The following is a 26,399-nucleotide window of genomic DNA, read 5'->3' as shown; positions in this document are numbered from 1 at the left end:
TTATTTAATGAGTAATTAGTGCATTAGATTTGTATGCATATCTAAGTGTACTTGTACTTAAGATTTGACCGATTGCCGAGGAGTAATTCAATGAATTAATTTCAAACTTTTACGGCAACATAATTCAATATATATAGACATTCCAATAAGATATATACATATATATGGATACGTGTGTTACTTAAAAGTACGCGAAGATAGTATATGCATATGTATATGTATAGAGATACGACCGGCCTCGAACTCACCAACACATGCACGCGTCTATATAATCTCGGAGTTTCAAACGACATAACACGATCGTCGCGGCATTTATACACATCAACAGACATATACACACATGCCAATGCTTTTCATTATTTTCGTATTAATATATAAATAATTCAACGATTTTTTTATCCACACATTTTTTTTTATTCCTCAGAGTTGTTTTTTATCCTGTTTTTATTTTTTTTTAGCACATACTTATGAGTATGATGTAAGAGGAAAATTCATTCACCTCTATTAGAAGTGCGCAGTTGATCTTGCGGCGTGTATTAGATTACGAAAGATTTACATGAACCTTGATAGATGTCAATGGCCCTTTACCAGCAGAATATATACCACGTAATTAATGATATCATCCCGGAAAAAATTTCCATCGTTTAAATATAATACGCAATGTGGATTGGTTAAGTTTTATATTCATATATTTATACACATTTACCAATCATCAATAATATTTTTTTCACACATTTATTACTCAATAAATATGTATATTATTTATTACCTTTTTTTTTTTTTTATTATTTTTTTTTTATTCAATTATGTTATTTTTTATGTGTTTGTTGAGATAAAAATATTCCTCAATTAAATAAATAATTACATAAGGTTATTAAGGTAAAATAACAGCAATAAATAAAACAATAAACGGTTATTAATAATAATGAGTACAATTTATTTATCAAAATATTTTTTATTGTCGTGTGGCCAATAAACCATTTTCTAACGTAATTATCACAAGTCTAAATACATAAATAAAATCAATCATCTGTCTACATGACTCGATAAAAAAAATAGTAATAATTAAAAATAAAAAAAAAAAAAACAATTGTACATTATTTATAAATGGAAATACATGTTTTATTATTACAATTACAAAACTCGGATATGTGGATCGTTGTATTATTAACTGAAAAGTACATTAAATTAATTAACAGCAAATGAACACATATGGACTTATAAAGTGAAATAAGAATGTTTTATTTAAAAGTATAAAAAGAACTGCGGATTTTATAAATTATAGAGCATTAATAATTTAATAATAATAAAAATAAAAAAAAAAAAAAAAATGATTTATATTTTTTACAAATTCTCTTATTTACTGTCTCTTTACCAGTATTACAATGTAAGTGTCTTATTTATATATTTCAATTTAAATTCTTTTTTTTTCTGTTCTTGTATTTTTTTATTGCATCGTCTCGCGCGTGTACTCAGACGCCGAGTATTCAATATATATATATATATATATATATATATATTTACGTGGTAGACGGGCCGACCTCACACGCGCAACATATAAACGATAAGATTGGTCAGTGAACTAAACAGACTGCATATTGAACTTGAGGTAATGCGATAAACAATCAAAAATATGACCACTGCGTGTATCACGACGCGACCTATGTTCGAGAATAAACAATGAGAATTATTTTAAGAACATGCCGTTTAAAGGCATTGAACAAAAAAAGAAACTGTGGAAGCTTGTAATAATAAATAAGTATATCATTAAATTGATCAATGTGTGTGTGTAAATGGGTGTGTGTATGTCTGCTTGTGAACAAGTGTATAAATGTGTAAGAGAATAATTTGGTAAGACTAAATAAGGATAAAAAAAAAGAAACAATTTGTTTTTTTTCTTCGGAAAAAACCGCAGGTCAGTCTTATTATCATATTGGTTATACAAAAATAGCGCATGGTATTACTGTCATCATTATAGAGTTTTATATACAATCTATATATGAGATCGCGCACGCCCAACTGGCAGTTATATACTTTTGGCACATATCTTCGCGGTAATAATCATTAATAATAATATTATTTAAATGTAAATAAAACAAAAAAAAACAGATGCGATGAAATATTATCTCTCATTCTCTTTTGCTCTTAATCTTAAGTTATAAAACTTTGCATAGTCATATATATATATATGCATATACAAAGATGATGCTATTAATGTACAAGTAACTAATTATTAAGTTGTTCACTAGTAAATAAATTAATGTTATTAATTAAAATAATAATAATGATAATGTTTAAAATTAATAATGATAATAAATAAATAATATGGCGGCGGGTTTACAACGAAGGCGCTGACACATTTTGGTGTTTGATTTGTACTGCTTGTCGCGCGCCATCGAAAATTGTTCATCTTCTCACGCTCATACGCACAGTCACACTTACACATATTACATACATTCATCCATACATCTATTATCTATCAATCTATCTAATTATCTAGCTACCTAACTAATATTATCTCTTGTCGTTTTTTTAATTATTTTTTTTTTTTTTTACTTACGATCACATACTCTATATACGAACATATATATCACACATTCATGGCTCTGATTGTTAATTTTTTTTTTTTTGTCTGTCATAAATAGCTAAAGCGCGCATTAGAATTTTAATGACTGCCGATATTTCTCAATGGACTGCCATTTGTTTCGTGTTGAGGAGGAGGAATATCGAGATGTCTTTGTGTCAGGCAGACTTTGAATGGATCAGGTGTGACAGTGATACCGGCGTTGCCTCTTAAACTGGGCAGCGATGCGCCTTCGGGCAGTTTTATGTCGAATGTGTGAAGAAGTGAACTGAAGAATAGGAAGAGTTCCATGCGGGCAAGTACATCGCCCAAACACATTCTGCGTCCCACGCCAAAGGGCATAAAATACTCGGGTTTACAGACTTTACCCTCGGCTGAGAGAAACCGCGTTGGTCGGAAGTCTTTTGGCTCGGCCCACAGATTCGGATCCATGTGAACTGCATGGAGTAGCGGTACTATTTGCGTTCCTGCTGGTATTGTGAATCCGTTAAACGTAACTTCTCTGCGCAAACAAAGAAAAACGGGTAAAATTAAAAAACATGTTTTATTTAAATTATTTTATGCATAAATTTTAATTAATTTTTTTTTTTTTTGTAATCTTGTATTACATAAAGAGAGAAAATAAAAATATAATAAAGGAATAAATAAAAGTTGATTGAACTTACTTTGTAGTTGCGTGAGTGGTTCCAAGTGGTACAATACTGGATCTCCTCATTACTTCGAGAATTGTGGCTTCGGTAATTGGTAAGTAAGGAAGGTCTTCCAACGCGGGCATACGTGATCTCCCAACAACTTGGTCCAGTTCTTCTTGGACGGCTTTAGCTGCCTCTGGATGGTGTAGCATTAAAATTACAGCCCATTCCAAAGTCGTTTTCACAGTTTCCATTCCAGCAGAGAACAAATCACCCAGTATTTGCTGCATTTGACGATCTGTAATATAATACCACGAAAAAATTTAATAACAAAAATCTAATTAAATAAAAAGAAAGTTTATGCTTTTCGGTGATGGTTATTATTATTATTATTATTTCTTCATAAATACTAACCGTGATCTTTTCCCTGGAATAATGTTGCGGACCTTCCTTCTGTGCGAGCTTTCTCAATTTCTACTAGATAAGCGTCCACGAGATCTCGTACATTATCTTTGTCAAAGGTGTTGCGGTGTTCGTCAACAGTTTCTTGGAAAAATTCGGCCATTTCATTTCGATTGTGAGTTATTTTATTACGGACTTTGCAAAGTCCGGGCAGGTATCGCATCAGTGGGATGAAATTAACAGGAACCATTCTACCAAAGAGTTTGAAACCTTCATCTATTAGCTCCATAAATCTTCGGAATTTGGCATCGCCGTGTGAGAACCGAACTCCCATGATAATCGAGCAGATGACATTGCTGATTGATAGACTGAGCGAAGGTGAAAGATCTGTTGGAGCGCCGCACTTGATTGATAGTGTCTGCATCAGAGTCTCTATCTCCGTCTAAACAACAAATAATTAAAATTTTCAAAGTTAATTTTATTTTTTTTTGCGGAAAAAAAAAAAACAAATTTTATAAAAAAAAAAAAAAAAAAATTAACGTTTTACGGAAAACTTACTTTGATTCTGGTCTCCATGGATTTTTTTCCGTTTCCCATGTAAGTCATGCCGAAACCTCGTAACTTTTCATGAAGGAATTTTCTCTGTTCTTTCCACATCGCACCTTCAGTATTGATAATTCCTATATGATGCACACAGAATACATAATTGTTTAGTATTATATTATTATAAAATACAAATGAAGATGATTAGATTATAATTGTAGATGTAGAGAATAAGAAGAATAAATAACTTACCATAACCGCCAAGAATATTCATGAATTCAGTGTGTGGCCTTCCGGAAAAATCTTCTCGCCGGAATGTTTCTCGAATGGTACGATAGTCGCTTAGAACAATAATAAGCTGACTACCAAGTTTAGCACTGAACATTGACCCGTATTTAGCAGCTAATCGACCAAACTGCAGATGCAAGTCACCCTTTATGAACGGGAGATAACCGAGAATGGGGAATCCCCAAGGTCCGGGCGGTAAACGTCGCAGATTCCGGGCCCAATAAATAAGTCTGACTAGTCCAAATACCACAATGAATATCACAATATTGTATATATTTATTATTTCAAACTTGCTAATGTCTTTTGTGATACACTGTACCGCATATTCCACAAACATTTTGACGTTTTTTTTAAAGTGAAAATTTAATTTAAAAAAACGTTATCTATCAAGTTCGTTAGCTCGAATGCACAGTCTCACTAATTTTAATGAAGAATAATAAAAAGTTTTTTTATCTTTTTTTTATATATAAATATATTTAAATTAAGTGATAATTGTCTGCTCTATATATTATTATTTATTGATAATGAGAGATGTTGAAAATCGGTTGGTTCAATAATAATGAGAGCGACAAGTGAGTGTAATTAGTTAAATTATTACAAGTGTACTACTATTATAATTGTTAATAAGTAGCATAGATAGATATACATATAATATATGTATATGTATATTAATGAAAATGATCGTTAGCCGTAGCCGCGAGCAGAGTAGTAATAAGTGATCGCGGTGTTTGGACGACGATACGACTGAACCGATACGATTATATTGTGAGGCGGAGAGCCCACCAGAAGAAATGAATGTATACTAACATACACCTTCTTGTCCTTGCTGTCTTATATAGTGACTCATCAACCACAGGCAGGCAGGCGACGGCGTGTAGAGCGGGCGTTTGACACCGGGCGTTAGAGTGGGAGGTGAGGGCGGCGAAAGAATGGATGTGCGGTCAACTTGTTGCGTTTGTGCGGGGCAATTGAGATAGTAGTATGCGAGTCAATGCGAGTAGTTAGCGTTCGTGTATATGACGATCAACAGCTCACATACAACGAGGGGGGAAGAGTATGGGTCATATATACGTCAGCAAAACCGGCAAAACAGACTTACGAGGGCGGGTCCTACCGACACGGAGGTGAGCCTCTTTCGCCTCCTTCTTCTTGTGTTATGTCCACCACCCGCTCCGCACACAACACACACTATCCTATCCCCTTTCACAGCTCGTTAAGAGAGACCACTGCCGCAACACGGTACAGCCAGTGATGCGTGCGCTCAGACAACAGCTCTGGCCATCCATCTCGCCGAATAAGCTTTTATTTTTTTAAGCTACTTATTTTTTACAACACACACCACCAGCATCACCACCAGCATCGACATCAGCACCAGCTTTTGCTCTTTACTTGCTGTTATTATATTATTAACAACACCGACCAGTCGAGTAAGCACACCACCAACCAACCAACCAACCACCCAACCAACTTACACGGTATTATTATTTGGTAAATGGAATTGCCACTGCTGTTGCTCCTGATGCTGTTACTGTTACTGCTCCTGTACCGCGATTCCCTTTTACATTTAACGCATGTAATGATACCAGAGACCAGAAACCAGAAACCAGTAACAAAGATGAGAACGTACACTCTGTACCTGCATTAACATTGCTACTAATAATACATATATACAGGTGGTAGCAGCATATACCACAGATGTAAAGTCAACAGCCAATGCGCGCGGGATAGGGACCGGAGAGCGGAGAAAAAAAAACGGGAGAGTTGAGCGCATATATATATACTATATATACTACAGAATTATTATACATACGTGATACATATACGAGTACATGTTCAATGTAAGATCGCAATTCCATTCAAAATTGTCTTGGTCTTAATGCTGGTGGCAGCTACTCCATCTCTTTATGTATATATGTGCCTTTACACATTAGGCAGACCCACATGTATCAACAATCATATCGTTAATCGACTTATTTTTTTTTTCTTTATCAACATACTTACGTTACATACACTAATATATATTTACACAATACATGTATATATATTTCACAGAAAAATTAAGATATCGGTAATTTTACTGCAGTTATGTATACTCTGTCATTTAGTTTTTTTTTTTTATCGACATATGTCAGTAATTGCTCAAATTATAACTTTTAAAACTATATAAAATAAAAGTAATAGTAGACATTTAATATTAATTTTCTATAAATTATTTATTAATATAATTAATCACTTTGTTTTAATGAATGCTTTTTTTTATTTTTATTAATAAATTTGTTGATTGACAATAAATTATAAATTTACAAAAAATAATAATGATAAGTGATGAGAGAAAATGAATAAAAATTTTGATTAAACATTGAGTCATTCGTTAATTATTTCCCTCTTTCTTTTTCTTATAAATTAATACCTGTGTGCATAAATTTTGGCATATGACTTATATAATCTAAAGATAACGCCGGATATGATCAATCAAAAATACCAGATTTTTTTCTCTTGTGTAAGAAAAAATTTAAGCTGCCACAAATTTTCAGTTCGTTCGCCAATAATCTTGTGTCTGTCAACCGTAGCGGTCATTGAACTCATTCCCGCTTCTCTCTCATTGCTCCTTTCTTTTTTTTTTTTTTTTGTGACTTGAATTATGCACCTCGTATTAATATATACAAAAACTAAGTCCACTATAAATAGTGATATTTAAAACTTATTAAAAATTCTAATAAACTCAACTCGACTATTGATAAAAATACGTGCCCATTAAATTCGGTAATTTTGCATACGTTAAGTATTCAAACGTTTATATTATAAATTCATTAGTGGTTATATATTAATTTGTTAAAGTTATTCGAAAACTAAATTCAAGCTAAAAATATATATATGTAGACGTCACCTCTCAGCTAATAAATATAATACTACTAAAATTTTTTTAATGCATTTTTTAAGCCAAATCTTGGGCAGTCTGGGATGACGAGTTCAAATTTTTTTTTACAAATATCCGCAAAGATACCTTGACATTCAGTAAATTATTATTAGTTCAGTAATTAATTAAAATTTATTAATTTTTATTGTTATACCCATGACACGAATTAATTAATTTATTAATTTTTTTTCTTCTTCATTGATATTTCAAAATTATAGCAAAAATTATTTTGACATTTATCATTATTTTATATTAATTTATGTATATTAAAACATGTATATTATAATGTGGTAGCATTTTTTGTATGAGTTTACAAGTTGTATGTAAAAAAAAAAAAAAAAAAAAAAAAAAAAAAAAAAAAAAAAATGATTGTGAAAATAATTTAAGGCCCAAGTACAATTTGCAGATTCACGGGTAACGTACTGACTGAAAAATATAGTTAAAAAAAAAGAGAATAGACGTTAAGTGTCCAACAGGTTTTGTTTCTAACGCGGCCAACCCGTGTAGTGGCCACTACTCAGTAACGGTGTGGCACTCTGGCCAACGTGGTTTTTGGAACTCCGTTATTTCTTGTACGCGGTGTGATCTCGTTTGTGCGTATATGTATATATACATATAAGCTGTTAGAAATCAGGTCATGAGCGCTATTCAAAATTGCCCTTGTTTTTTTTTATTATTTTTATATTTTTTTTATTCTTTACGACGGTATTGTATGCGCGATATGACAGAACTCCCGCGCTCTCCGGCCTCTTTATGGATTTTTTTATTATACTCAACGCTCACGGAGTACAGCCACAGTTAAGTTAAACCCTTATGAGCCGTTGCAGTTCCTGTTAAAATACGCCATCCACATGTTATACATGTCAATGATAAATAATTGCATATTCATTATAATAATTATTTTTTAAAATAAAAAATATAAAAAAATGCACATTATAATTTTTAATTAGATGTATATATTGATAACAAAATGGCATTGATTAATAATTAATAAAATAAAATAAAATAAATAGTTATAGTTATTAGTTGGAATTCAACGCATGACTATCACTGACCACTGCTATTCAACCATTTGATATACATGTACACCCAGATCATTGAACTTTACTATAAAACTTGATGCAACCAAGTTTCACCGGTATATAACTCTTGGGTCCAACGATTTATAATTTCCACGTGTGACACGAGGCAAGCCAACTCTTTATATTTATATATATATATATATACCTATACATATTTGTATACATCGTGTTATGTTGAATGTTTGTACGTGTGCAGCTTTTATTTATTCCTGCAGAGCACGAAAAATATTAATTATAGCATTGATGCAATTGATAAACCACGCACTTATTATATATGTATATGTATATATAATATATACATATAGCATCGTTTATGATTATTAGGTCGAATTATGTAACTGAAATGCTGAGTGTACAGTGATCTCAAATCGAAAATTATTTTTTTGACGTAAAATTATTTTTCACAATCTTGATGCATTGGCAAAAAGTTTATGTACGAAATATGTGAAACAGCGAATTGGTAATTTTTAATTGCTTAATATACATCGAGATTCGATTAACCCTTAATAAATCATGACAAGTAATTATTGTAGTTTTTTTTTTTTTTTTTTTTTTTGATAGAATAAATTAATTTATTATTTTAATTGTCATTTATTGCTGAAAAATAGTAATTAGGACACAAGGGTTTTTTGGGTCGCCGATTTAAATTCAAAGTTTTAAGTTTCGAAATGAAACATGACAGATCCAATGTGCCGAGTCAAAATAAAAAATATAAAACTAACAAAAATGAAAAAATAAATAAAAAAGCGGATGAAAATAGTTCGAAATCAGTGTTCCAAAAGACTTTCACAATCTCATTTTTTATTCAAATTTTATTAATAAAAAAAAAAAAAAATAAAAGAAAAAAAAAAAGATTTTTATACCTTTTAAAATTTTTATTATAATATACATAAAATTTGACATTTTATCTTTATAGTCATATATATCATACTGTCTATTAAAATAATTTAAATATTATGTATAATTTTATCAGAGAAAATTTCATGGGCCAATTGTTAGTAGCTCAATGGCCTTTAATTATTATATATTATTTCAATAAAGTTATTATACAATAGTGTAATATTATAATTTGGTAAAATCAAATATTTGTCGGTTATTGATTGAGCAAGAGCGTCTGTATTAATTGTGAAATAACGATGAAATTTCAACAGACATCTAAAGTATGGACATTAGTAAATCGCATTTTATAGAAGAGGAAATCCAATAGCAAAGGAGGCAAAAACGACGATTAGAAAGATGTTTCTTTTTCTTACACAAACATATATATACATATATAAACCCAACATATACATTTACAAGGCATACATACACGCACCTTTATCTATATGTATATATATATCTACAAATACTTGTCATATTATGGCTTCGGCAATTTCGACCGGTCGATGACCCCGCGCGTGCCGCACTTTCGCCCGAATCCGTAAAGCAAGAATCGACATTTCTGTACCTACTAGGTATACCGGGTTGTAAATAGGTAGATTGCTAAGAAAGAATATACTCCGTAAAATGAGGACATTAGGAAACAAAAAAAAATTTAATAAATTATATTAAACGAAGAAAAAGGTGGATAAAAAAAATTAAAATAAGAATGAGAATAAGAGGAAGAATAAAAAAAGCATTTTTATACTGCGGTTTTTAAGCTCTCGTGGATTAGATGGTCTATCCAATCCAATAATATATATATACATATATACATATGAGATGTATACAGAACTACACACCGAGTTTTACCGCCAAAGATTATAATTTTGTCAAGGTTTCCTTGTAATCTATCAACATTCTTTTCCCACTTGGCTCTCTCTCTCTCACTCAAATTCCTTCTTTCTCTCCTGCTTCTGATTATATCCGTAATTTGACTTACGACTCAGCATACCATTGACATATATGTGCATATAATTATAATATTTTAGAACCTTTCTATCACACACATTTAAATATATATATATATTTAATATTACTATTTTTTTAACTAACATTATTATAATGTCAATGAATAATTTGAATAATATTACAAAATTTTACAAAATTTGATTGTTAAATTTTGGTAATCACGATTTTCTATTCAAATTTACTCATTTAAATATTTATAATATTATGGTGAGACATGAAAAAGAAATTTTTATTACTTAATAGATACACGTAAAGATGAATTGTTATCAGCTCATTATCATAAATAATTACAAAGAAAATTACATAAACGACTATCGTCATAACCCGGTGATTAGGATTACAATGAAGTGATGATGAAAAGAGATAAAATAACAACGAGGAAACATGTTATCGGTTAAGGAAAGATTTTATAAGTAAACTGGCGATATGTAAATTAGTTGGACATTTGAATGATAATAACAATGACGAACTTTATAATCGATTTTAAAAATTTTTCCAAAGTGAATGCGATAAGTGTACGTGAAGCTGTCGCTGTACTTCATATATATATTGATGATAGTTACACGCAAGACAGACGATATTTAGCTTAAGGCAAGTCACGTGCGACGTCACGTTATATATACTATATATACATATATAATAAATACATATATATATATATACAGTAAGAACATAAGAGTAAGTAAGTAAGTAAGTGTACGAAATGTCGCTCTCGCTGTCGTTGAAGCGCGAGGGAAAGGCTGTACGGTGCAATGCCTGCCGCGAGCAAACCGTATGACACCCAGCCAATAAAATAGAGTGGGAGAAATACTACATAGCACTTAGAAGGGCAATGCACTTTCAACAATAACAAACTTATCCTTAATGGTGTATGCCTTAAGCTCTATCTCATTACTGCTGTCTTTAATTATCATTTTCATTTTCAGTTTCATATTTCAACTTGGTATCTATTAAATACTAATTAAGATACCAATTAAAAAGAAATTCTAAAGAGCATTGTGTGCCAACAGCTAAAATGGGAAATACCCATGTTTTATTTAGTCCGTGGCTTAGTATCGTTTTCCTAAACTACTGGCCTAGATCCAATTTTTGTCTATTTCTAAAACATTCATTAATTTTATTATCTTTAATCTGCTAGTTAATTATAGCTTATCATAATTAATTATCTACTGAAATAAATATATTTTGAAATTACTAGTCACTCGAAATATATGTATGATTAATTTCCATAAGTATTTGTTGTTATCATTATGATCATTATTGTGTAAGTATTAATGACCTTTGAATACTATCGAGTACGTGTACTTGTACTCACTTCCTATTCGACTCGCATTACGTCGGTGATTAAACTTGCAGTTTTAAACCATTTTATATTTTTTCGAGCAACTACAGGCAGTTATATGATCTTTAATATAATCAGAAGATGCTTATGCATGCATGTGAATTGTCTATTCTGTTAAATATCTCAACCGTAATAATTATTATTTTTATTTTATTTATTATCAATTGATTGAAGTTGATAAATTATTCGAGTGTATTTTATGGCCTTTTTTTTTCATATTAAATTAGAGTAAACTATTTCGTGGGATATTAACATCCCGAAGCTCGTGTTTATAAGACAGTGCATCGGACGCGTTTTTATTTTTTTTATTATTTCTTTAGCACGAGACAAGGATAATACCATCCTATCCAGCTGAAAAGTATATAGTAGGAATTTTAAAAGTATTCGAGATTGATAATCTTGTTGACACTTTTAAACAACTTTAAAAATCGATCCTTCCTAGAAACTTATTCGAACAACGAAAATATTTTTTTTATTCTTTTTAGATGAACTTAACAATTTTTAGTGTATGGTATAGGGATCTTTCTCAGTAATAGGCGCATAGAGAAAAGAATACATGAGAACGAAATCAGAGAGAGTTATGATGCCGCGCTGATAATTGTGCCAGAGCTAAAGCCAAAGCCAAAACACCAGAATGGTGGTATGCTACAGTAGAGGAGACTGGTGCACACCTTGATGTTCACAACCGGGCCACCCTGCTGCACGATCATCTGCACAATTCTAAACTCTGCTCTACTCTACTCTTCTTGTTTTTTTATTATTTTTGTTATCTTGCTTTCTTTTTTCGTGTGTTCCTCGATTATAGTTTAGTTCGGACATATATATATACTACATACTACTAGTCGATCCTTCCGAGAAATGATGAAACACACATTCTTATATGCACGCGCGTATCCAACCAAACCAACAAAAACAAAACTCAAAAATAGAAAAAATAATCGATCAACAAAAAAAAAAAAAAAACAAGAAAAAAAAAGTTTAAAAGTAAAAGGAAGTGAGTCCTTCGCGCTGCACAATGCTGATTCATCCCAGATTATCAAGGATAGATATATACATGCTCCAAAACACGATGACGCCGAAAATAAAAAACAAGAAATATTGTTTATCCTCATTATTTTATAATTTTTAAAATTCAAAAAAACAATTCAAAAGCTATTTCTCTTAAATAGACGCCGGTGCAATCTATTGATGGCTCTTTGCCCATCACACTTTTGATTCTTCCTTTTCATTATAATAATTGGTGATTCATGCACATAATAATATGTTGTGTAGATATTTTTCGTGCCGTCGGGATGAATATCATTAAGGCAAATGCGTCATAGGGACGATATATATCTATATATATGAGTGCCCATGCACGGGATGCGTGCACAACGTCACGAAGTAATCTGTTTCCAAATTCAATGACACAGAGCTCGCTGATCCATACTTTTTTCACCGATGATACATTCAAATAAAAAAAAACAAAAATTTATTATTTTAACAATAACTATTTATAGACTTTTTCGACATCTATAAATATATCAGGCAACAAAGGTCGAAAGATTTTTAATTAAACCAAATGTGACTTAATAATAGTTATCAAAATATAAAGAAAATAAACAAAATCACGAAATGATTTGGTGTGTCATGCTCCTGCATTAATTTTATTTATGACATACGATTTGTTTGGCGAAGCGGATAAACATTCGAAGAGATTAATAAATATTGAGAATGAGAATAAGAGATAATGATAAAATGGGTACATATATGTATGAGATTTAAAATTGAAGCCAAGGTCCCTTGTAAGCGCATATTGTGGGCCAATGCATAGGCGTCGAAATTTCACGACGCAACCAATCGAATGTTACGTAGGTCATGCGCGCAACAACTTTTTTTTTTTTAGTTTTTATTTTCATTACGAGCATCATATTATATACGAATAGCTGTACCAGTTGTGTCCTGTCTGAACTAAAACAAAATTTAAGCCTCCTGGTTCTTCTTTCGCACCTTTCATTAACACTTTCAACGGCTCTTATATATGTCTGCATAAAAAGTATCTCGACGGTACTCTGCTAACATATATTGTGTGATAAAAAATACATACACATATACATATATATAGTTTTGAATTTAATTTTTTTAGCTATCGAAATATGATAACTGCGTATTCACCTGTAATTTAAGCTGCATTGCGTGGTTTATGAGATAATAAAAGGCGATTGAATACTAACGGGTTTATATATATATATATATATATGCGGATGAAATGGTGGATGGGAAATAGAAATAATCCGCCAACGATAAGAATATACCGGACGGAAGTTTGATATTGTCGTGCAATAAAATTTAAAAAGTAGACGAAACCTGAATCATTTGAGTTTGTAAGTCTGGTTTTGTTTATCATTTGGGCTGTGCGATATGTGGGATATGTGCGTGTCACGCAAAATCTTTAAATTCTTTGTATGTAGATAATATAACATTTTCACACTGAAATTCACACGTTGATATACATTAATTTATATGAATGGCGGATTTTTTTAAAATTTAAATCATGTCTGAGACAATATTTGTGGCAAATAAATGTTGTTTTTTTTTTGTTATAAATTAATAACAAGTACATATAATATATGTTATATTTTTGGTAATTCCCAAATGTCTCTTGTCACATTTACTATATAGTCATTTATTATAAGGTCACATACACACATTCATTCGTTTTTATTACGCCATGTTAATGTATATTCAAGGCCATGATTTTGTCATAAATTTGATTTCACTTTCGTTTATTTGATAGCACATTAATGTATATATATTTTTATCCTTATCCTTATTATTATTATCGTTATTTTATTTTATTATTTTTTTTTTCGCTCAAACGTTTAGACAGCTGATACCTAAAACAAATAATTATTAAATTTTTATTCATGTTTTTTAATCTTTTATTTTGATCCAGACCGCGGAAATGATAAATGTGATTAATATATTAGTATATAATTAATGAGCAAGATAAATTAAAATTATGAAACAGGTATATTCGTAATAATTCATTGTTATTGCTAATTTTAATAACAATCATTTAAAATATCCCAATAATTCAGTTTATAAATTCCTGAGAGCGAAAACAAAATTAAGAAGAAGAGAAAAAAAAATAATAATAATAATAAAAAAAAAAAACAAATTTCTTGAAAGCATTTAAATTTTATAGATTTACATTTTTAACATATAAGACTATATAGGACACTTTGACCTGTTTCACTTTCTATCGTCGTCGTGTCAAGGACAACTCCTCGTCTGCTACAACACACGTCCATACGTGGAATATATTATATAGGTACTGGCTAAAAAAATCTTCCTTTTAATATAATAAACCCAACAAACACGCATACCTAGCTTACTCAAATTTTTCCATGGAATTTTTTACCCTATTTTCATTTTTTTATCCATTTATCCGCAAACGTTACCCTCCATATAAGTAGGGGAAAGGGGGCAAAAGGGGGTAGGGTAGGCAAAACGGGGTACCCCCAAACCTTGATAAAAAAAATTTTATATTTTAAATGGCTTTTAAACATTCCAAAATCACTTCTGTAAATATAATTAACTGTTACTTTGAATTTTTATTGATAAACTTTTTCAAAAATCAATTGTCAGTTAAAAAATATTAATGACGTTTGTTTTATGATAAAAACTATTAAAAATTTTTTTTCTTCTTTTGTCTCCAATAAACATGTAAAATATCATTTTTCTTCATGTAAATTACTTAAAAAAAAATTCAACTTAATCAAATTCGTTTAAAATCCAGAAATTTTTTTTTTTTACCTTTTTTAGGAGGTACCCCACTTTGCCCGCAGAAATGAAAATTTTTTTTTTTCAACGGTAACTGAAAATTTCGTCTATTTACTTTGAATATTATTAAAAAAAAAAAAAGATGTAGCGTATTTAAGTCCTCGAAAACTTGGTATTTCCTTAAGTGCCCCTCCCTCCTCTACTTTTATTTATTTATTTTTTCGCAATTTTAAATGCGGAAAAAAATAAAATTTTTATAGCAAGTTTTGAAATTACGATGCAAATTAAAATATATATATTTTTTTTCATGAGTTTTACTTAAAAAATGGTATCGAAAATGCATAATGTAAATTTTATGTCGATGTAAAAAAAAGGCGAAAAGAAATGCTGCATTCGGTTACTCCAGCTTCTGGTCAGCATTCATGGGCTTTCGTGTGCTATCAAAGTTGCCGCGTTTAAATTGCGTAATGAAAAAATTCATATATACAAATATATATGTATATAGAATGCGAGGAGACATTATTAAATGTGTGTGATATATAAAAGTAGTTTCTCTTAATTTTTTCAAATGTCGATTTAAATGAGAAGGTGTGAGCGAATATTTCTTAAATAGTTATGTAAGTTTACGTGATATTTTATAGGGAATACAAAGAGACAAATACAGCACAATTCGAAAGTGTAATGGAAGAGTATTGACAATACTTGATGTATGTGTATTAAAGAGTAATTGATGATGATGATATAGATATATATACATGTAGAATGTACAAATAAATATATACATAAGAGTGATTATAAAACTTGACGTTTAAAATTTTGGAATTTCTCAATTGTATATCGTTTGAATAAGAGTCTAATAACAAATGGTTTTGGTCGTGTCGTCATCACGTCGTCGTCAATGCCGTAGCCGCAAAAATGTTTCAAAATTAAATACACGCTTACGTAAAGTATAAGGCGTCGAACTTTCTTTCAGTAAATATACACATGTGTTCAAACGAAAAAAAATCTACATGGATATTCTCACACGCATATATATACATATAATATAATATAAATACACATTTAAATGCCCTGAGAGAAGTGAAAATTTTTAAAATCTCATTTGATTTTCGTAAGGTTTATTATTATTTAAATACAGGCATACAATCAACGGACAAAGTATTTCCAAATAGATTTTTTAATTGAATATTTAACCGTTATCTTTCTTTTTTATTTTCCGAATGAAAAATTTATTATTTTTTTACATAACATTAATATGATAATTACAAGGTGTATTTAAACTTTTACTTCTTAACATTATTCTTCTTTGTTAATATTCGATAACAATTTTTTATTTGACAATAATTACAATAAATTATACTAAAGTCTTAAATAATAATATTAAGTACATCGCAAATAAAATCGCGGAGGCGGTTAAAACGCTGATTAAAATTAGCAAGTGCTTATCTCACTCCTGACATCAAGTGTTATAAAAAAAAAAAAAATTACATCATCAATAGCATAATGATTAAAAAAAACGTATATTACATATATAACGAGATTAAATAATCGAGTATACATTAATATACATATATATATGTTTAAAAGAAATTGGTGTGAATGCGAAATCTCATGTACGTATATATACAATGAATACCAAGGTTCTATAAATAAAACTGTTGAGCGAATGAACGTAATCGGCGACTCCATATACGCTGTCGTTTTTCTGTTTTCACGATCAAGTTTGTCGCGCGCGCGAGAGAGGCTAACTAGCCAAGCTCTGCGGCGTATTGACACTGACATTGGCCTACTCTCACCACCCCAACACGTCGTTATTCACTCTCAACAGCTCCGCGCGCGAGCACCATCGTATTTCATTTCTTATTCATTATATACTTACTCTCATTTTTATCAATGCGTATGTACGACCATCTAATTATACGTACGCACAATCTCTACTGACATCCATCCGGCCTGACTCAGTTAATCATCACAAAAAAAAAAAAAAAAAAAAAAAAAAAAAAAAAAAAATCTGTTACAACAACAATAACAAAATAGACGAGCGCAAATGACTCTCTCTTTTTAAAATGATTTTAAAAATATATTTTCTCAGTACTTTTTATAATGTGTAAAAGTTTGTACAAAAGAGCACGCTCGTAAGTGCAATATTGGTCTCGATAATTTCACCAGAAAACCGGCTTATAGCTGAGGTAAAACGTAACGTACCTACCTCTCTACTCTACCCTTTGCCGCAATCATCATAAGCTAAATTAATTTAGCCCGGTACAACCTCAAGTTTCGTATCGCGCGCGACCAAATGTAAGAGAGCCAAAATCAGTCGCTCTCTGCTCTCTTCTCGCTGCTGCTCCTGCTTTCACTTTGCGTATCGTATATATTACTGTGTCGCGCTTCCGCCCTGTGTATAAATAAATTTATATAAATACATGTACATTTACATATAACACTTATAAATATAATATAAAATAATAATAATATATTAATATCAATATTAAAATTAATAATAATAATAATATGGCAACAACAACAGCAGCAGCAGAATCCTCTTGGAAGTATTTTTGCTTCCTTATACACCGAGCACATATATATCTATATATTTGTACATATGTGTTCGTATAGAGAATACCTTTTCTTCTTTGGCTCTGATGATACTTTTACCCACTTTCTCCCACTCTTTTTATTATAATGTATCTTTAATAATATATTTCTGAAACTTAATCTCCAAATAATGCAGATATTAATGTATGTATTTATAACGATATATAAAAAAGGCTAAAATTGGCAATGAAAAAAAAATAAGACGAGTTGAATTTATTATTTTTGAAAATATATATGTACATGTATAACTTTCATTATCGGTGTATGGGCATGATGGATAATAACAAAACAAGAGCAGCGGTGGCAACAACAACAACAATGATGATAATAATGATAATTACAAGTGTAAAAAGTAAATGTTTGAAATTAAAAAGAGGTAAAAAAGACAATATAAACATTGGTAATGGATGTCGGTGTGGTTGGTGGATGGTGGATGGAGTGCATCGACCTCGGTTGAGAAAATATAGGTCAATAGTGTGGGCGCACGCAATCGTTGCAACAATTTTTAAAAATCAATGTCCTACTTGCACACAAGGAGTACTTTCACGGTCGCTAACCTCAACGTAAGCGATATATACGAGATATTGCGTTCCGCGGGCAATTAACAAGTGCATCGCGCCGCACTGCGCGACTTTTCTTTGAGAGCCGCCTCTCTATCTCTATACCTATACTTCACTACCAGCACCAGCACCAGTACCATCAGCCAGTTCATGCCTACACACAAGATACATGTATCCGCGTACACTATTTTTTTCTCCGCGGAGAAAATTTATAATTTTCACTGAATAATATTTACTCTACAATATTATCGCCTTTTTTTTATTTTTTAATTCCACTATCATCATTAAATATTTATTATTATTATTATTATTATTTACTCTTAGGTATTTTATTACCTTTCATTTTGTTCTCGAAAAAGAAATAAAGATCCAGAAGACAAAGCATCGAGATGTCTTTCTACAGAATACAATAGCACGAGATTAAATTTTTTCCCTCGCGGTTTTTTATTTTGAATATTTAACCGGGAGAAAAAAATAAAATAAACTGTGGCATTTAAAAGTTATATTGACTGGAGCTGAAACTGGAGATAATATACCAGCTAGCAGACACTAGACAGAAATGTGTCAAGTCTGCAAGTACTGTTATTTAGTAACCCTTTGTTTGTTTCGCGGGCTTCGTATATTATTGGGCGGATACGCCGACGCACATGCGGACATACCTGGTATCATTTTTCGCGGCGGCGCGCTAAAATATAAACTTTAATAGATCGAAAAATCATAGGGCGCACACGCGTCACAGGGCGACACGGCTTGGTTACAGTCTGGTACTTCGTCTCCACAACTACTGGAACCTGCAATAATACCGCCGTCGATAAGTGTCACCTTGACACAATACTATATAGTACCTAGTGCCTAGTACCTTTAGTTCATACATGCAATAAAAAGTACTACAGTAATAATAATAATCTGGTTGGATAATTCTAACAAATAAAAAAAAAAAAAAAAAAACCGCAATTCGATTTGTACTTAAACTTGTGCTTTAACATTACAGGCAACTGGAGGCCGGAGTATTGACGAGTAAAGTGCCCAGCGTTTGAGGATAGAGGAGGATGGTGCTGGGAGTTTTGTAATTGATTTATTTAGTAAAAGGTCCACACCTAGACGGTATTTAAATAATTATTTATTGAGTACTCTATTTAATTTAAGATTGTGCCGCATTGTAACTGCATAATTTAATTTGTTTTTTCGATATAGAGTAGAGGAGAATGTAGAAGATCTAAGTGAGCAACCTTCGAGGATAAAACTTGGTCGACATCAGAATCCTTACTATACTCCTTATTCCTTTCACTGACGATAAAAAACCCACGGCCGACTAATTCTTACTCTTCTGTCTTTAATCCGCGATATACTTTTTTTTACCCAATAAAATGGTAAGTGATAAATAGCATTTGTTTTTCTCTTACTAGCTCTCTTTCATCTAGATTTAATTAATTTGCTTTTTCTCACTAACCCACTATCGTACAAATATATCTCTGTTTTATTTAGATTTGAGAAAACATTCGTGTCAAGAACCCAGTGAGAAAGTTTATTAAAAAACCTTTTTATTCATTTTACATACATTTATATATATATTAAACATCTTGGCTCAATAGAGATTATTTATTTAAAAAAACGTAAAACAATTACAACTTTATTATTTTTATAAATTGTCGTATTTGTTGTTGTTATTTTTTTTTTATTAAACTAAAGTTTCTTAACCGGTCAATGCCCACAATTTTTTAAAATTAAATTTTTTAGTTTAATATCTCTGTATGAGGTCAATGTAATTTTTTATTGTAACATTTATTGGTCACTATAATTATTTTTTGATTGCTTCTATTAGGTAACTTCAAGTACATATCAGACGCAATACAAAAATTTCTAATGATAACTTCTGTGAACGAACTAATAAAACTTGAGGATTTCCAGATACTTAAGTTTAATGTAACGTTTAAAAAAGAATTAAAGTTTGATAGATTAGTCGTGTTTTTTTTATAATTAAAACCCAATAAAGTTCGTTATTTATAAAAAAAAATAGTCAGTTATCACCGTAATTAAAATTTTATAATTGTAGTGTTACGTAGAATCGTTAAAAAATCAATAAAGATAAAATTTTTGATCCATAATTCAGGAAATAATTATTTAATTAATTGTATTAAGTAACAATGTTTATTTAAAATGTATATTCTTCAGCTAAGGGCCTTCGAGGAATAAAAAATAGCTGTTACCTTGGCTGGATTCGTGAAAGTTGACTCTAGAATTCTCTGGTCGAATATTTTTTAGGTTCATTTTTTTACGTTCTAATCGGTTATTATCCACTGATCTTTTTGTTTTATTTTTATTAAATTATAATGGATCGATCGTAAAAAATTTTTTATTTGTTGTTGTAATTATTATTATTTTTATCCCGGAGTTTCTCATCGGTCAGTATCCCCTTTCTTTTTTTAAATTAATTATAAACCAACCATAAAAAAAAACATATCTTTTGTTATAAATTTTGTTTTTTTTATATGTATTTATAAATATACCCATCGAGTCGTTAAAAAAAATAATCATCTATTACACAACAATATTTGTAATTAAATTATTAGTGTTATCGGAAATAATAATGAGTCAATCTATTTTTTTGGGTTAAACCGTAATGAAATAATGATAGTAATAAATTTTATTTGTTTATCTTAGATTCAAACAAACGTTGCGGTAACAACTACGACGACTACAACGACATCAACAAAATCAACAATAAATAAAAATTTAAATACTGAAAGTATTGTTATTAAAAATTTATCTGATGGGGAAGTGATAACGTACAGCTTGGTTCTGATACGTGGACAAGCACCGTCTCTGTGTACTAAAATAAACATCCGTACTCAGCATAATCACAATTTAAAGTCATCCTCGATTACAGAATGGCCTATTATTGCCGGGGAATTCCGTATCCTGGTAGATTTAGCACGTGGAATAAATAAACTTGAGCTGGAAACAGCAAATGGAATTAAAAAACAATTGACATTGATACACGAGCCGAAAAAGTCACGACTACGGGTTACGCCGATCTATGTAATTTGTGCAGGTCACGATGGATATTTTCAGGGTCCGGCCAATGAAGACTGTTCTCCAGAGAGCGCGGCAACGAGAATAGGACTTGGAGCACGTTTATTACAATCATTAACGGCTGAAAAATTACAAGAAGCCGGGCATGGACGAAAAACATTTCAGTTAGAGCGAGATCTTGACGGTCCCGAGTGTTTGGTAATGCACAGCATGCTCAATGTGGACACTGCAAGAGCTATGAATCAACGTGAGCTGTGGGAATTTGTAGGTCGCGAAATAATGAAAGGTCCGCTGGCATCTAAAGACAGAAAATATTTGGCATTTTTATCGTGTACTAAATACAGAGGGGCTCCAAGTCCTAGAACACATGAGGCAACTCTGGCAAGCACCCAAGGGCATGCGGCACTTGGCGGCGGTGGTCTTGCACTCTTTGGATCCGCATGTCTTCATACTTGGCCTACAACTCTTAATCAAGTGTTACCAAAATTTTTAGACACCACGATAATTGACACTGACGTTCTGATGGACGACAGTAATTATCGCGGTACCTACGGCGGATGTCTAGCCACAACACTTGGCTCCGTTCTCCATGAACTTGCTCATACCTTTGACTTGGGTCACACGCGTGAGGGTATTATGGGTCGTGGATTTAATTACGTTGATCATGTTTTCATTGCTCGAGGTGCTGCTAATAACCATCCGGTAATTGGTACCGATAACAATCGTAATGCTCGTAACAAGGATCCGCAACGCAGTACTATAACCCTGAGCAAACCACTCAGTGTCACTGTTACAATAAATAATAATAACATCAACAACAGTCAATCCATTACAAGCCTAGCAAACTCAAAAGATCAACGACAATGTGTGCTATCAGAATCATACGATCAAAATTCTAAAACAAAAGCCCTTGAAGCTGAAAATGAAAATTCAGTCTCCCAACCAGCAAGTCCAGATATTGATACTCCATTCCATAGTAATTACAATACATATGTATTTGAGACGTCATTTTTACAACCTGATAAAATATTTTGGGGGCCTTCCTGCGCAACAATACTCGCTTATCACCGATGGTTTGCTACCGACAACGAGCACGATGTAAATAATGATCATAATTCTCACTATTATCGCAATAATTGTCAAATTGAGTACAATGCCAAGAGGTGAAAAAAAAAAATAATTAATTGTTATCATACAGAAGTAGAAATAGAAATAGAAATAAAATAACATGTATGTAATATTTTATTTTTAGAAACGTCATAAGATCATCATATGGGATTCGCGTTATAGAATTACGCGACGCATCCACCGGTATGGTAATAAACTACCGTCAGTTTCCAGGCGTACGTCCACCCTTGGAAGCACTTGTTCCTCCACTGTCTTCGCCACTAGCTCACACCTGTTACGACGCTCCACTGGTTATTTTTGCCGAAGATTCAGTGGGTAATGTACTCAACATTACCTCTTCCTTACATACTCCTGAATTTTAATATTTTTAAAAATATTTTAAATTTATACAACAGCTATTTTGCTAGTTCTTTATTAAACTAATATAGTGCAGTTATTTAAATCTTGGTACTTATGCTGAAAAATTTAATAATTCTTATACACATACGGACATGATGATATTGTTAAATTATTTATTTATATACTATACAATTAAACCTAACGTAGGAAATGTGAGACAATATGCGCGCAAGTCTTGCATATTATTAACTCCATGCGTGCCTACTATTGCCTTAAAATTTTTAGCAAAAAAAAACAAAAGTTAACCAGGCAGTAAAAGTATAAATCTCAAGGGATATTTTGTGAATGAGCTAATGAATTGACTAAACTTAAAACTTAATACTTAAACTGGTGATTTATATTTATTACATAATATGTTTATCAGATTCTTAAGATAGTAATTACATTTAAAAATATTACTCAGTATTTAGTCTTCAAGGTTTAATAAATACTACAGCTCAAGGGTTTAGAAGGTCTTTACATACTTATTATAAGTCTGGCTAGTTTGATTACCAAAGGTTTTGTCTAAAATTATATTTAAAGGAATTTCATTTAGTAGAAAGTAATATAATCGATAGATTGATTTTTCTAAATATTGATAAGACATGAGTAGGGTAACTCGGCCTTTTTTTTTCTAGTCCCTTATGTAAATATAATTTATCATCACAAAATTTTTCAATATTTTATTATATTATTTTTTCGAATAATCATGATAAATAACTGAGCCATAATTTTATTGGTCGATTTACCCTCAGAGAAGCGATAAATATTTTGTGTAAGAATGAGGAATTTTGAGACGAGCTGATAAATTTTGTTACAGTGCAATATCAAAAATTAATTATAATATTATTATTATACTTGGCTATTTATCTATACTTATTAATAAACAATGTGCAATAACGCAGTGCGTTAAATATTTATTAACTTTATAATGCAGCTACACTAGTCTGTAAATATATAAGACAATGTACAGTATTATATTTTATTAAAAAAAAAATTGCATTATTTATTTGTGAATTAGATAATAAAAATATAATTTAAAAAAACAATATTATTTATCTTTTATTTTTAATACCCATTGCATTGAAGTGCGTTGCGAGATTGACAGTAACAAATGATAATTGAATCTTGCTGTCACATCATTTAATTATTTTTTATATTTATCTGACGTACACCAATAATTATAAATATAAAAATTACTTATTGTTTTTTGAAGTTTATCATAAATTCTAAGTATTGAAATATAAAGAATGTCTGAAAATAGTAATGACTGTAATACTGATAACAATGACGAAAATATTCGTCATAGTTTAGAACTTAATTACGGCCTGGCAATTAAATTTCCTAAAGTAATTAATGGTAAAATTAATACAAAAAATTTCTTGGCTGCATCTCAAGCCATCATCAAAATTCTGGGTAGTTGACATTAATAATTAAAATATAATACTTAATAAATTATTTATATAAATTATCACAATTTCAGACAAATTTGGTAAAGTTTTTGCTCCGATAAAGTACGATATGCAAATAAATATTGAGGTAATTTTATTTTAAGTTATAAATTTATAAAAATAAATACAGTAATAAAATTATTTTTAGAAAATAATTATCAAGTATTTAGCAAATAAGCAAGAGTACTTTACACTACAGGATTTATTATTATCGGAGCAAGCATCGGGTAAAAATACAATTGTTATTGACGCTCTCGTTTGGTTGACTAGGTAATATTTACAACAAATATTTTTGTAAGAGTTACAAATTGATATTTAATATTTAAATATTTTTCTCATGTCCTTTATCAGAGGACTGAGAATGATTCAGCTGTTTATTGATAAAATAGTAAAAAATTCAAAAGCAGTACCAGCAAAAACAGGCAACGAGGCTGAGGATCTTGTAGCTAGTGTTAAAGATTCTTACAAGGAATCTTTGGAACCTTATCACGGCTGGATGGCCCAGCAGTTGTTCGGAGTATTTACCAATTGCTCATCTAATCATCTAATTATTTTTCCCATGACTAAATCATACAAAATTATAGTTACTGACGAGGATGACACCGACGAAGAGCCAACTGATGCTGTCTCTCGCAAACAATTTGCCCAATCAGGAAGCAATCACCTTGAAAGCTCTGGAAAATTTGAGCAAAGGGTTGAAAGAAAATTTGGTTACACTGAGATCTTTCTTAAATGAAAATCATTTAGGTATTGACTGTTGAAATAATAAATAATAATTAAATGAAATAAACTTACGATAAAATAATTTGAATTTATTTTGTTTTTTTACGCGGCCGTCAGTTGAGTTGCCAGTTAATTAAATTTATTAACACGTCCACAAAGCTGTGCCATGTAAAATCTCTTCAAGTGATGTGCGGCTATATTATTAAGCGCAATAGTACCGGTAATAATTTCAAATACAACCAATAAAACCATCATTCCCGTAGATGCTTTTTCAATAAAAAATATTAATATATTGCCGTCTAGTAGCATAAATACCAACAGTGGGAATTGTAGTAACGCAGATATGAGCCAGAAACTTGCTAATTCTGGAATCTATAATAATATTTTCCCACACGTTATTAATTATTATCTATAAATTTAATTACAAGTCAATAAACTCATGATGTAAATACCTTTTCAGATAAATTGCCAAGATACCCGAGGTATAATTTAAGACATTCGATGCATGTAATCAATAAATAAACGCTTATATTTATAAACTTATATACTCCACTTAAATTATAATACTGAGGAATAGAAAAAAAATATAAAATTAATTGATTAATTAATCAATCAAGTATTACAGTAAGTAGTATGAGGTAAATAAGTACCTTGGCATCAAGTCCTAGAAGTATAGTAAAAAACCAAATTGGAAAGAACCATATATCAAAATATAATGCTATTTGAAGAGGTAAATTTGATTTAACCAGGTGCCCTGTAACCAAAATATCGTAATTTTTAAAAAAATTAATACATTTATTTATAAATAATAAATAAATACCGGCATCCCAGTACTGTTTTTCCCAGTCATGATATATTAGCCCAGGAAATATCCGATTTGAAGCCGTAATCACCTTAGACCTCCACATTATCATAAATTATCTTGGCAATCTTCACTTAAACATAAATCGATAACTGATAATTCATATTTTATATTTATTGGCAAATAATTGTAAGCGTATAAATTTAATTATTAATGAGGAATTAATTAATGGAACATGATTGGATAGAGTTGATTGTTTTTGTTGTGGAGTTTTGATATGAACG

The 26,399-nt window shown here is 30.8% G+C and overlaps 4 protein-coding genes and 1 long non-coding RNA gene across 7 annotated transcripts; 2 read left to right on the top strand and 3 right to left on the bottom strand.

The window, feature by feature from the left end:
- Positions 1-1,885: 1,885 nt before the first annotated feature.
- Positions 1,886-5,261, bottom strand: LOC130668015 (cytochrome P450 18a1). Its single transcript, XM_057469988.1, has 5 exons — positions 4,414-5,261; positions 4,177-4,298; positions 3,631-4,060; positions 3,250-3,514; positions 1,886-3,086 (listed from the first exon to the last, which is right to left on the bottom strand). The coding sequence occupies exons 1-5, from the start codon at positions 4,784-4,786 to the stop codon at positions 2,666-2,668; spliced, it is 1,611 nt and encodes a 536-aa protein (XP_057325971.1). The 5' UTR covers positions 4,787-5,261; the 3' UTR covers positions 1,886-2,665.
- Positions 5,262-13,980: 8,719 nt separating this feature from the next.
- Positions 13,981-19,181, bottom strand: LOC130668693 (uncharacterized). Its single transcript, XR_008990067.1, has 3 exons — positions 18,937-19,181; positions 17,655-17,840; positions 13,981-14,556 (listed from the first exon to the last, which is right to left on the bottom strand). It is a non-coding gene; the product is annotated as an uncharacterized LOC130668693 (long non-coding RNA).
- A 152-nt stretch (positions 19,182-19,333) lies between these two features.
- LOC130668688 (uncharacterized) lies at positions 19,334-23,400 on the top strand. Of its 2 annotated transcripts, none has more exons than XM_057471082.1 (5): positions 19,334-19,484; positions 19,592-19,704; positions 19,795-19,970; positions 21,262-22,796; positions 22,886-23,400. In XM_057471082.1, exons 3-5 carry the CDS (start codon positions 19,968-19,970, stop codon positions 23,121-23,123), a joined length of 1,776 nt encoding a protein of 591 aa, XP_057327065.1. In that variant the 5' UTR covers positions 19,334-19,484; positions 19,592-19,704; positions 19,795-19,967; the 3' UTR covers positions 23,124-23,400. The 2 variants fall into 2 exon arrangements, with proteins under 2 accessions (XP_057327065.1, XP_057327066.1); XM_057471083.1 differs by having other exon boundaries at positions 19,363-19,509.
- A 728-nt stretch (positions 23,401-24,128) lies between these two features.
- LOC130668692 (transmembrane protein 17B-like) lies at positions 24,129-26,273 on the bottom strand. Its single transcript, XM_057471089.1, has 5 exons — positions 26,134-26,273; positions 25,964-26,067; positions 25,766-25,879; positions 25,386-25,685; positions 24,129-25,264 (listed from the first exon to the last, which is right to left on the bottom strand). The coding sequence occupies exons 1-4, from the start codon at positions 26,225-26,227 to the stop codon at positions 25,443-25,445; spliced, it is 555 nt and encodes a 184-aa protein (XP_057327072.1). The 5' UTR covers positions 26,228-26,273; the 3' UTR covers positions 24,129-25,264; positions 25,386-25,442.
- Positions 24,390-25,807, top strand: LOC130668689 (putative protein PLEKHA9). Of its 2 annotated transcripts, XM_057471086.1 has the most exons (7): positions 24,390-24,555; positions 24,623-24,678; positions 24,739-24,860; positions 24,942-25,107; positions 25,175-25,337; positions 25,431-25,533; positions 25,774-25,807. In XM_057471086.1, the coding sequence occupies exons 1-6, from the start codon at positions 24,390-24,392 to the stop codon at positions 25,448-25,450; spliced, it is 693 nt and encodes a 230-aa protein (XP_057327069.1). In that variant the 3' UTR covers positions 25,451-25,533; positions 25,774-25,807. The 2 variants fall into 2 exon arrangements, with proteins under 2 accessions (XP_057327069.1, XP_057327068.1); XM_057471085.1 differs by having other exon boundaries at positions 24,942-25,337.
- Positions 26,274-26,399: the final 126 nt, after the last annotated feature.

This window comes from Microplitis mediator, chromosome 5, assembly GCF_029852145.1.
Source record: "Microplitis mediator isolate UGA2020A chromosome 5, iyMicMedi2.1, whole genome shotgun sequence".
In the NCBI taxonomy this organism is placed as follows: Eukaryota; Metazoa; Arthropoda; class Insecta; order Hymenoptera; family Braconidae; genus Microplitis; species Microplitis mediator.
The sequence above is the reverse complement of the archived record's forward strand: the minus strand, read 5'-3'. Positions and strand labels throughout refer to the sequence as shown.

What these genes read in the sequence shown, in the direction of transcription:
- LOC130668015 (XM_057469988.1), bottom strand. Translation starts at nt 4,786, where the DNA reads ATGTTTGTGGAATATGCGGTACAGTGTATCACAAAAGACATTAGCAAG. An exon ending in ATTCCAGGGAAAAGATCACG is followed by an intron (nt 3,515 to 3,630) that starts GTTAGTATTTAT and finishes ATTATATTACAG; the next exon opens with ATCGTCAAATGCAGCAAATA. An exon ending in ACCACTCACGCAACTACAAA is followed by an intron (nt 3,087 to 3,249) that starts GTAAGTTCAATC and finishes TTGTTTGCGCAG; the next exon opens with AGAAGTTACGTTTAACGGAT.
- LOC130668688 (XM_057471082.1), top strand. An exon ending in ATTGAGTACAATGCCAAGAG is followed by an intron (nt 22,797 to 22,885) that starts GTGAAAAAAAAA and finishes TTTTATTTTTAG; the next exon opens with AAACGTCATAAGATCATCAT.
- LOC130668689 (XM_057471085.1), top strand. Translation starts at nt 24,390, where the DNA reads ATGTCTGAAAATAGTAATGACTGTAATACTGATAACAATGACGAAAAT. An exon ending in AGCCATCATCAAAATTCTGG is followed by an intron (nt 24,556 to 24,622) that starts GTAGTTGACATT and finishes TCACAATTTCAG; the next exon opens with ACAAATTTGGTAAAGTTTTT. An exon ending in GCTCTCGTTTGGTTGACTAG is followed by an intron (nt 24,861 to 24,941) that starts GTAATATTTACA and finishes GTCCTTTATCAG; the next exon opens with AGGACTGAGAATGATTCAGC.
- LOC130668692 (XM_057471089.1), bottom strand. Translation starts at nt 26,227, where the DNA reads ATGATAATGTGGAGGTCTAAGGTGATTACGGCTTCAAATCGGATATTT. An exon ending in AAAACAGTACTGGGATGCCG is followed by an intron (nt 26,068 to 26,133) that starts GTATTTATTTAT and finishes TTTTGGTTACAG; the next exon opens with GGCACCTGGTTAAATCAAAT. An exon ending in TTGGCAATTTATCTGAAAAG is followed by an intron (nt 25,686 to 25,765) that starts GTATTTACATCA and finishes ATATTATTATAG; the next exon opens with ATTCCAGAATTAGCAAGTTT.